The 12,743-nt window shown below is 35.1% G+C and overlaps 1 protein-coding gene across 1 annotated transcript in view; it reads right to left on the reverse strand.

The window, feature by feature from the left end:
- Positions 1–1,222: 1,222 nt before the first annotated feature.
- Positions 1,223–12,743, reverse strand: part of LOC117328448 — a gene marked incomplete at its 5' end in the record, with an annotated part of 32,994 nt that continues 21,473 nt past the window's right edge. Inside the window, 2 exons of the mRNA XM_033885979.1 lie at positions 1,223–4,390; positions 11,298–11,444. Coding sequence (XP_033741870.1) covers positions 4,251–4,390; positions 11,298–11,444 — 287 coding nt within the window. The remainder of the gene's footprint in view (positions 4,391–11,297; positions 11,445–12,743) is intronic.

The raw sequence follows: 12,743 nt of genomic DNA on the forward strand, positions 1-12,743 counted from the left end.
TCACCTAGTCTCTCAATCATGATACCTAGTCTCTCCACCATGTCACCTAGTCTCTCCACCATGTCACCTAGTCTCTCCACCATGTTACCTAGTCTCTCCACCATGTCACCTAGTCTCTCCACCATGTTACCTAGTCTCTCCACCTAGTCTCTCCATCATGTCACCTAGTCTCTCCACCATGTCATCTAGTCTCTCCAACATGTCACCTAGTCTCTCCCTCATGTCACCTAGTCTCTCCATCATGTCACCTAGTCTCTCTGTCAGTCTCTCCGCTACATGCTGTGTTATATTCCAGTCATGCAGAGTGTCAAAGTGAAAAAAAATTACCCATGGAGTTTAAACGATGGAGGATTTCATATTTTGCTCCAGGACTGATCCTGTTGATACAATACTGATTCTGCATAAAATGTAGTGTAAAACATTTCCTTACCCTTAAGGAAGACTTTCAAGATTCCCCCTTATTTCCCAGATTGACTTCCGTTATTTTGCCATCAGTAGGGGCAGACATTCATTGCATAAAGCATTGGGTCTCTTTCATGTATAAATGCTTTAGACCAAATTTAGTTAAGATCCACTTAGCTACTCTAAGCATTGGACAGGAAAAAATGACAGACAACACTGGAGATGATGCTTAATCACATAAGATAAACAGGAGAGTTAAACAGTTCTAAATCGTGATCATCACATCATAAGATAAACAGGAGAGTTAAACAGTTCTGAATCGTGATCATCACATCATTAGATAAACAGGAGAGTTAAACTGTTCTAAATCGTGATCATCACATCAATAGATAAACCGGAGAGTTAAACAGTTCTGAATCGTGATCATCATACATTAGATAAACAGGAGAGTTAAACAGTTCTGAATCGTGATCATCACATCAATAGATAAACCGGAGAGTTAAACAGTTGTGAATCGTGATCATCACATCATTAGATAAACAAGAGAGTTAAACAGTTGTGAATCGTGATCATCACATCATTAGATAAACAAGAGAGTTAAACAGTTCTGAATCGTGATCATCACATCATTAGATAAACAAGAGAGTTAAACAGTTCTGAATCGTGATCATCACATCATTAGATAAACAAGAGAGTTAAACAGTTCTGAATCGTGATCATCACATCATTAGATAAACAAGAGAGTTAAACAGTTGTGAATCGTGATCATCACATCATTAGATATACTGCAGTTATGTCAGGAAACAAATCTCACAAATAATTCAATATTTATATTTTTTATTATCGTTAAACATTTTCAAACACATTTGAATTCATAAAATATACCATTGATATACAAATACGGACCCATTGTATAAGCAAAAACATTTTAAACCAACAGGTAAGGGGAGATAACCTAGAGAAAAGGTGAGGTCCTAGTACACATATTTATATAAAATAAGATGTTTTATCTTGTTAAAGATTTTTTCTTTAAATGAAAAGTATTGGTACATTTGAAAAGTAATGAAAGGTTGTAAGTTTTGAGGTATAGTGATAATTTTTATAAGATAAATATTACAGTTGTTCAATTATTTGCTGTTATATACAAACAATTATTTGCATTATGTAAATCATGTACATGTAATACTTGGTAAATGGTTTTTAATTTCAAGTTGGTTAAATGGAATGTCTGTACAATAGGTCCATCACACAACCTCATCATTAAAGCATTGTGTCATTGTCTAAATTATACATGTTTCATGAAATTTGGTCATATTATTTCCTTTTTGACTTGATGTCATGGGGTCTACGATATTCGATATTCGTGTGATAAACGTATGTCAGGGAAACAACTCTCAACGTGAATACATGAATTAAAAAGATACCTGACATTGTTTTGTTTTTACTGTCATATTAAGGATATATTAACAATTGTTTTCCATTTTATTATACTGATTATAATTGTCTGCTAATTTCCATAAGTTTTATTTATAATTATATATTTACATTAATTCAAACAGACAATGTTTTTGTGTGAAATATTGTAGATAATTTACATTTAAAATCAGGACACCTTATCACCTATTTGTACAATCTGTCAAATGTCAACCAACTCTTTAATTTTTGTCTCTCTACATAATGACCAAAAATAACAAACCTTAATTAAAACAATACAATTTAAACAATGGAGTCATTAGATACAGTAATATCTCTCTAATCTGACAACCTCTATGATTCATGCTGTTCAGATTAGACAGGATGACGGATTAACTTACTGTGGTAACATATGATATCAGAGAACAGAATTAGGCTGTATTAGACAGTTTGTCAGAATACCTAGGGGCAGTGTATCAATGTAAATGAAAAAAAAATCATTATCTTTATAAATTACTAAGAAAAAATTTGCATAAACGTATTAAATTGTACATTTTAAGGCAGTAATTTTATACATTTTGACATGAAAAAGAAAATGCCTCATTAAGTGGTTATAGAAATGTCTACACAACACAATATTTATAAGGACAGCTCAACAATTAATTAAAGGATAATTAAAGTAATGTTGTTGTTTTTTATTTGATAAAACAGGAATTATGAGATAAAATCTAACATCCAGCTTTGACAGACAATACAACACCCACACAGCCATTATGTCAAGTCAGTATAGGGTCAGCGATAGAGTCACCCAGTTAAAGATGGCAGGGGGATCTGTGCTCACTGGGGACGATTTTTAAGTTGCCTGCAAGCCTTGTGTTTTGCAGCTTAAGAATATTCCCCAGAGGGTTGACTCACTCCGAGGGGTGAAGGGTTTACTCCTACATCTGTTTGACACTAGAACAATCTATATCTGGTTAATATATATATATGCACAAAATAGACAACAGAAAAAGAATTACAAGTATATGGTACATAATAACACTTACATATATATATATGTACACTGTAAATGACTAATTGTGTTTAATCAAGAAATTTGAAGAAAGTTGGGATGCCATTAGTATTTCTCTGGCTTCAGGTTATCAAGGAATTCAGTTAAATTACATGAATAACCTCCTCCAGAGAGTTTTATAACTATGTACTTAAATACTAAAAATTATTCCTCAAATATCACTCAATTTGTCATTTGAAGACCTCTGATATATTGTTTTATAACAATATAACATTAAACATGATAATGAATTAAAATAATGAAAATGAGTTGGACATGATAATGTATAGCCATATACAACTGTAGTAAATAAAGTAACTTACAAGACAAGCATTATGTATTCTACAAATCCCAAGTATTACAGGAATCTCTCTAACATAAGTTACAACAAAGTCCTGTTTTATAAATCTGGGATGACCACTTTGTTGAGAATCCTTAAGTTGTTTGTAGATCTATACTTCTTTATGATATTTTATAGAAACAGAAAAAAATATCCTTGTATGTTTTGATCAGTACTACTTTTTGTTTTTTTATTACCATGTAATAGAAAAGAAATCTTATGAATTGATGTTTTGTTTTTGTTAAATCACTATAAAACCTGTCAGGCCATAATGAAGTTTCTACAGAGATTGTGATGAAGTGCTTCAGACATATACTAGTATACTATACATTTTTACAGGACATTTTTTCAAGGGAAATTCCAAAATACAGGTTTGAAAATAATGATTGAAAAATTTGAAATTTCTTTCTCAATTACTTATAATTTCAAAGTGAGACATGAAAAAGATAAACTATTCACTTCATGCCTGCTGTATGTACACCAATGTGCATCACTTTACTAATCACTAACAATCACCACAAGTACACAATACTATTATATCATTTTAGACATTCTCTAGGGACCATACAGTTCGAGAGATGAAGTCTTATGGATGTTTTAAAACACTGAAGCCTAGGTATGGTGTCACAAGTGGCCTTGTATTTGAAGAGTCACTTGGGAGAATTGAATTAATATTCTTCGATGTATAATTATAAATCATAAACTGTCAGGTGAACATTATACTTGAATAGACTTCCATCTCGTGCTAATCTTGAACCTTTCAGAATTTGACATTTTTTTTTATAATTTAGGAAACTGAAAAAACTGTGGAACTGTTAAATGTTCTTGTTACAAAAATAAGCACCAAGTTTTCTCTTTCACTGTTTCATGAAATTTATCATTAATAAAATTTCTGGTATAGAGTACAATGTATAGTACCAATTCCCGAAAGGTCCACTCAGCCAGGCAGTTGATATCCATTTGGATGGAAATCCTGGATATTTATGATAAAACTATCAGTTAACATCACAGCTGTTGTAAAATAAAATCTGTGTGTCTGTTTGATCAGGATTTCTCAGTACATGATCTTGTTTTGACACTTTTGCGTTGACAGTTATCTTCCCCTTGTAGAACTTCCCGCTGTTTCCGCTGAACACCATTGCGACACTCCTCCCAGTCTTGCCATGGCCCAAAGAAACATCTCTCTGTGTTAGACAAGGAGAGCACAATTAGTTAAATTCTTAGTCTCTTGTGATATGAAGAGATAAAAAAAAAGAGGGGACAAAGAAGAAAAACAAACAAGAGATCCCAGAGGGATCTTGGCGCCCACCATTGAATGATCTTCATAGGTTCCATGTCAGATTGATCTTTTCTCTACTTTTCCCTTCATTTTACTAATCTGTGCAAATTGAATCCCTCCAGTACTTTTCAAATAAGGGAATCCTAGCTATATAAGAAATTTGAGATTTAACGATAATGGCTGTTTGTTTGCCAGGTTGTTTTCAGGACAGACTGGTCCAAAAATGCAATACAAGGGACCAAGGGGAACCTACTTATGAAATTTGAGAAAGATCCATTCAGTACTTTGAGAAATAGAGATAACAAACTTCAACTGTCAAAATCCAAGATGGCGGTCTGTCGGCCATATTGTTTTCCAATTGATCTCAAAATGCAATTAGCATAACGACGCACCAAGGGGAACCTCCATATGAAATTTGAGAAAGATCAATTCAGTACTTTCTCAGAAATAGCGATAACAAACTTCAATTGTCAAAATCCAAGATGGCTGCCTGTCGGCCATGTTGTTTTCCGATTGGTCTCAAAATGCAATATGCATAACTAGGCACCAAGGGAAACCTACATATGAAATTTCAGAAAGATCCATTCAGTACTTTCTCAGAAATAGCGATAACAAACTTCAATTGTCAAAATCCAAGATGGCTGCCTGTCGGCCATGTTGTTTTCGGATTGGTCTCAAAAAGCAATATGCATAACTAGGCACCAAGGGAAACCTACATATGAAATTTCAGAAAGATCCATTCAGTACTTTCTCAGAAATAGTGATAACAAACTTCAATTGTCAAAATCCAAGATGGCTGCCTGTCGGCCATGTTGTTTTCCGATTGGTCTCAAATCGCAATATGCATAACTAGGCACCAAGGGGAACCTACATATGAAATTTGAGAAAGATCCCTTCAGTACTTTCTCAGAAATAGCGATAACAAACTTCAATTGTCAAAATCCAAGATGGCTGCCTGTCGGCCATTTTGTTATCCGATTTGTCTCAAAACGCAATATGCATAACTAGGCACCAAGGGGAACCTTCATATGAAATTTGAGAAAGATTCCTTCAGTACTTTCTCAGAAATAGCGATAACAAACTTCAATTGTCAAAATCCAAGATGGCTGCCTGTCGGCCATGTTGTTATCCGATTGGTCTCAAAATGCAATATGCATAACTAGGCACCAAGGGGAACCTTCATATGTAATTTCAGAAAGATCCCTTCAGTACTTTCTCAGAAATAGCGATAACAAACTTCAATCGTCAAAATCCAAGATGGCTGCCTGTCGGCCATTTTGTTTTCTGATTGGTCTCAAATCGCAATATGCATAACTAGGCACCAAGGGAAACCTACATATGAAATTTGAGAAAGATTCCTTCAGTACTTTCTCAGAAATAGCGATAACAAACTTCAATTGTCAAAATCCAAGATGGCTGCCTGTCGGCCATGTTGTTTTCTGATTGGTCTCAAAACGCAATATGCATAACTAGGCACCAAGGGAAACCTACATATGAAATTTCAGAAAGATCCATTCAGTACATTCTCAGAAATAGCGATAACAAACTTCAATTGTCAAAATCCAAGATGGCTGCCTGTCGGCCATGTTGTTTTCGGATTGGTCTCAAAAAGCAATATGCATAACTAGGCACCAAGGGAAACCTACATATGAAATTTCAGAAAGATCCATTCAGTACTTTCTCAGAAATAGTGATAACAAACTTCAATTGTCAAAATCCAAGATGGCTGCCTGTCGGCCATGTTGTTTTCCGATTGGTCTCAAATCGCAATATGCATAACTAGGCACCAAGGGGAACCTACATATGAAATTTAAGAAAGATCCCTTCAGTACTTTCTCAGAAATAGCGATAACAAACTTCAATTGTCAAAATCCAAGATGGCTGCCTGTCGGCCATTTTGTTATCCGATTTGTCTCAAAACGCAATATGCATAACTAGGCACCAAGGGGAACCTTCATATGAAATTTGAGAAAGATCCCTTCAGTACTTTCTCAGAAATAGCGATAACAAACTTCAATTGTCAAAATCCAAGATGGCTGCCTGTCGGCCATGTTGTTATCCGATTGGTCTCAAAATGCAATATGCATAACTAGGCACCAAGGGGAACCTTCATATGAAATTTAAGAAAGATCCCTTCAGTACTTTCTCAGAAATAGCGATAACAACCTTCAATCGTCAAAATCCAAGATGGCTGCCTGTCGGCCATTTTGTTTTCTGATTGGTCTCAAATCGCAATATGCATAACTAGGCACCAAGGGGAACCTACATATGAAATTTAAGAAAGATTCCTTCAGTACTTTCTCAGAAATAGCGATAACAAACTTCAATTGTCAAAATCCAAGATGGCTGCCTGTCGGCCATGTTGTTATCCGATTGGTCTCAAAATGCAATATGCATAACTAGGCACCAAGGGGAACCTTCATATGAAATTTGAGAAAGATCCCTTCAGTACTTTCTCAGAAATAGCGATAACAAGAATTGTTTACGGACGGACGGACGGACGGACCACGGACCACGGACGCAGGGCGATTTGAACAGCCCACCATCTGATGATGGTGGGCTAAAAACAAGATGAATGATATATACTAAACTTATACAAAGGAAACCTTTCCTAGGAATGACAGTGTGAGCCAATGAAGTTTTTCAAACATGTTGTTTCATTGAAGAATTTTAATTTTATCCTTGCCATTCATTCATTAATCAAGGACACCAAACTGTCACTCGTTAAAACCTCAATATCAGGTTTACATATAAAAGAGATAAGTCGAAAACCAAAAACGATATGAATAAGATTCGGTTGTATTAACCTGTAATGAAAGAGTTGTACAAATCAATAGAATCTAAAGAAATCTGAAATCTTTATATTATACATAAAGGAGTCGCTTGTAAAATACAAAGATGTCTCTGACTTGATTTTCTAAGGAGTTGCATACGTATAATTTCTTTGTATTTGGTATTTTAGGAGGGATTGTTATAAGGGAGATAACAGCCATTAAAAACAGTTTTAAACAACTTCATCAGATAATGATCACAGAAACAACATTTCATTGAAAACTGTCCGAATCAGGTACACGAGGTACACAATTTACTTATAATGGGAAGAAACACAATGGGACACACATTTACTTACAATAGGCCAACGATCAATTGTATATTGAATTCACTTTTAGAGAGATTGTGTATATATCAATAAATGGGAAGATCACTTTGATATTTGGCACTATACAGATAAAGGGGCATAACTCACTATAAATTGGAAGAAATGGAATAAGACACAATATACCATAAGACAAATTGTGAAAACATTTGGATAATTTAGAAAAAGAACTTAGCTGCATGTCCTTTCAGTAAACTATTTTTAATTAAACATTGCAGAGGCATTAACCAAAAGATTGGAGAAAATGAAAACTACAATGAGGACAACTACAATATGTAAGTGTGATTCAGACAGTACAAAGTTTTATTGAAATCAATTGGAAATATTAAGAGATTGTGAAAATGGTAATTTATATTACTGAAGGGGCAAAAATCACTTAAAATGGGAGGAATAAAAACTAATGATCAGAAAGAGAAATCAATTGGATATAGATAAAGGGGAATAACTCACCTTTATAGGGGGAATAGAAAAATATGTGTAGATGATGAGGAGAGAACTCACATGGTTATGGAAAAAGGGGAATAACTCACTTTAAATGGTAGGAATTAAAACTTATGTGTAGATGATGGAGAGAGAATTCACTTGGATATAAGGGGAATAACTCACTTTAAATGGGGAAATAAAAACTAAAGGGGAATAACTTACTTTAAATGGGAGGAAAATGGTTAACTAAATAGTTCAATATCACTTGGATATTGTACGGAAGTAATTGTGAGAACATTTTACTAAAAATGAAATGGGTCCACATCTAACATATTTTTTTATAAGAAAGAAAAATGACAACACAAGTGCACCAGTGAATTACTGAATTACATACAATATGTAGAAATTAAAGGTTGGAATTAGTCAGATTTCATTCTATATATCTGACAATGTTAATGTGTGTGTCCAGACTCTACAATCACTAAGTGGTACAATGGGCCTGTATGATAAGGTAAATATACGCTAGTACACATACACATACAACTATATCTGGGAACAAGAAGCTGAGAATCATTTGCTCCAAACATCTTTACTCAAATATTTTACATGAAACTAATTGTTATGAACAATTTAACATACAATTATAACTGCAGGTACTGAACTGGTTTTCATACCACAAATTTCATTTTAACATGTATTTTTTTTTAAATACTTAGATTGTCAGAATTATTTTGAAGAATCTGAATGCGAGAAAAGTAATGTATTGATTTTTTGTTGGCTTTACTTCTTGAAAATCTTGTTTTTGTATCACAGCATCAGGACCAGATGATACTCATCACTTCTGGGCTCAGTTACTCAAAACACTGCTCACATTATAAGTGCAATTCATCTCAAATATTTCGCTGAGCATATTTTGGAAATTAATTTCAAAAACTCAATCAGCATCCATATGGGTTCAAATTAAATCAAGGCACACGTAAATACCCTGTTGTGAGAAAATATATATAGAAAAATTTCATTTGGAAAATTTGAATATATTATCTGAAATAGTTAATAGCAGCTTCAAAATAAATGAACCCTATACAATAGAAATAGATTCGAGACATGGTGAGTATGTTTGTACATGGGATATACAAGATCTTACATGTTGGAGGTAGAGTTCAGTATCTTGAGGACTTTAGCTAGTCTGAGAAGATATAAAAATCATTTTTACTTCCACGCATATATCAGAACAATGATTTATATTACACTTTATAACTGTGTCCCATGAGATCTGTACTATATACATTCAGTTAAGTCATCCATCACTGATAAATATGTAAAATGATCCAAATCAACAATAACTCCACATAATTCAGCCACAAAATTAAGTTGGCCTTAAAAGCTTTATTCAAAGATGGGGTTGTGTGGCATTGACATTTGGTGGTCGCCAAAGTTCAGTAAACCATTTTGATTGGTCCTAATGTGACAGTGGATGTGTGTGAACCTTGTGCTGCCCCCTGGTGTTATTGTAGATGAGTCTATAACTACCTCTGGATACAGACACATTTATCATAAATACAATTTATTATAATGTGGGGTAGTTAGTGGGGAAAAGCCACACACACATGGACTGTATAGAGAAGTTGGGTCAGACACAAAATAATACCAATCAGTTTGACTACAGCAGGAAAATCATCAAAGATTAAATATTGACAAGATTTATTAAAGAGATATGAAAAAAGTTACTTCTAAAATTTTTGATAAATTATCTATAGCATGAATGGTAGTCTCATTGTAAATTAACAAAAAACCCACAAAAACAAAAATAAACTGTTCATTGATAGACACCCCACAACAGCTGTGTGAAAGGCACAAAAATCTCAATTTCAAAATATATCTAACATGACTTCTCAAACTTTCTCTTACATTGAGCTACACAAGTTCATGCTTAGTTAGGGCCGATCAAACAAGAGGCCCAATAAGCCTGCATCACTCACCTGCTATTTACTTCTTTGAGGTTTCTCTGCTTTTCAGTAAATCAAAAGAACTATAGCTTCTATGTTTTAACAAATTGGACCTCTAGATTAAAGGCATTTCCTTTGCAAAATTGGTTAGGTGTCATCTCAAGAACTTAGCAATCAATTATCTCAATTCTAGAGATTTCAGTTAATAAACAATTCATCTCAAGAACTTAGCAATCAATTATCTCAATTCTAGAGCTTTCAGTTAATAAACAATCATTTGAGTCTTAACAGATTTGATCCCTGAAAGGTTGAATAAGTGTCAAGGTAATTTCAAGGTTATTTCTTTTAGAAAAGTTTGTCGGGTTTCACCTAAGGATCCTACCAGCTAAATATCGAAAGGTCATTTAGTTAATCGGAAGAAGTCGTTTGAGTGTTTTAACAAGCTTAATCTCTGTGACCTTGAATATAGGTCAAGGTTATTTCTTTTCACACTTTTTGTTGGGCTCCAAGTCAGAAACCTACCAGCCTAAATATCATGATTCTAGGCCTTTTGGTTTTTAAGAAGAAATTGCTCAAAGGCAACTGTTGATGTCAAAAGGACAACGGACGCCACATCACAGCATATAAGCTCATCTAAAAGCAATGAAGCCATGCTTTGATACATGATAACCTACTAGATAATTACTTATTACTGATCAACTGGTGAATTTTTTTTTTGACAAATTGCTTTGTTATTGCAATGCAGCAAATTAAATTTTAGTAGAACAGGGTTAAGGAATGATACATGTAACAATTTAGGGGAAACTTATAGAGAACATTTCTAGTATAAAGGGAGACCACCCACACTATACCAACTACTGAATGAGGTCAGAAGTGGGCTGCTGCATTGTTTTTATCGTGTAGAGTAGCAGATAGTCTATCGATCTGCCTTCTTAACTGAACTGATATACCTGACATGGTTAATGATGACATCTGAGTATTATAAGGAAGGTCTGTTGAGGAGTTGTCTTAATTCCCAACTCATTTTCAACTGAAGAAATATATAAACTCTACCAGGTACTATGAACAGACCTACCCCACCTAATAACAAATATTATCATTGTAAACTGTAAGCTCTACCCTAAACGAGGATGACATCTGAGAATTATAAGGAAGGTCTGTTGAGAAGTTGTCTTTCGAACACAATTCCAACTGAATAAAAACAGACCTATCCCTGCTAATAACAAATATTATCATTGTAAACTGTAGCCTCTACCTTGAGGGCTACTGACACCAGGATAGCATACCTCGACCTTTAGGTCCAGCACATGACCTTGACACTGTTTTCTCCAGTACACATTTCCTTGTGTCACCTGACACCAATGTCTTAGTCTTTGTCCTCTGTCCACTCAACACATTACATTCTCCCCAGGGTCCTGACTGGTAAACACAACCTGAAATACACAAGTTATCAATACAGTATACCCCAGGGTCCTGACTGGTAGATACAGCCTGAAATACACAAGTTATCAATACAGTATACCCCAGGGTCCTGACTGGTAGATACAGCCTGAAATACACAAGTTATCAATACAGTATACCCCAGGGTCCCGACTGGTAAACACAACCTGAAATACACAAGTTATCAATACAGTATACCCCAGGGTCCTGACTGGTAGATACAGCCTGAAATACACAAGTTATCAATACAGTATACCCCAGGGTCCTGACTGGTAAACACAACCTGAAATACACAAGTTATCAATACAGTATACCCCAGGGTCCTGACTGGTAAACACAACCTGAAATACACAAGTTATCAATACAGTATACCCCAGGGTCCTGACTGGTAAACACAACCTGAAATACACAAGTTATCAATACAGTATACCCCAGGGTCCTGACTGGTAAACACAACCTGAAATACACAAGTTATCAATACAGGGTATCCCAAGGTCCTGACTGGTAAACACAACCTGAAATACACAAGTTATCAATACAGTATACCCCAGGGTCCTGACTGGTAAACACAACCTGAAAAACACAAGTTATCAATACAGTATACCCCAGGGTCCTGACTGGTAAACACAACCTGAAATACACAAGTTATCAATACAGTATACCCCAGGGTCCTGACTGGTAGATACAGCCTGAAATACACAAGTTATCAATACAGTATACCCCAGGGTCCTGACTGGTAAACACAACCTGAAATACACAAGTTATCAATACAGTATACCCCAGGGTCCCGACTGGTAGACACAGCCTGAAATACACAAGTTATCAATACAGTATACCCCAGGGCCCTGACTGGTAAACACAACCTGAAATACACAAGTTATCAATACAGTATACCCCAGGGTCCTGACTGGTAAACACAACCTGAAATACACAAGTTATCAATACAGTATACCCCAGGGTCCTGACTGGTAAACACAACCTGAAATACACAAGTTATCAATACAGTATACCCCAGGGTCCTGACTGGTAAACACAACCTGAAAAACACAAGTTATCAATACAGTATACCCCAGGGTCCTGACTGGTAAACACAACCTGAAATACACAAGTTATCAATACAGGGTATCCCAGGGTCCTGACTGGTAAACACAACCTGAAATACACAAGTTATCAATACAGTATACCCCAGGGTCCTGACTGGTAGACACAACCTGAAATACACAAGTTATCAATACAGTATACCCCAGGGTCCTGACTGGTAGACACAACCTGAAATACACAAGTTATCAATA

This window comes from Pecten maximus, chromosome 5 (genome assembly GCF_902652985.1).
Source record: "Pecten maximus chromosome 5, xPecMax1.1, whole genome shotgun sequence".
In the NCBI taxonomy this organism is placed as follows: Eukaryota; Metazoa; Mollusca; class Bivalvia; order Pectinida; family Pectinidae; genus Pecten; species Pecten maximus.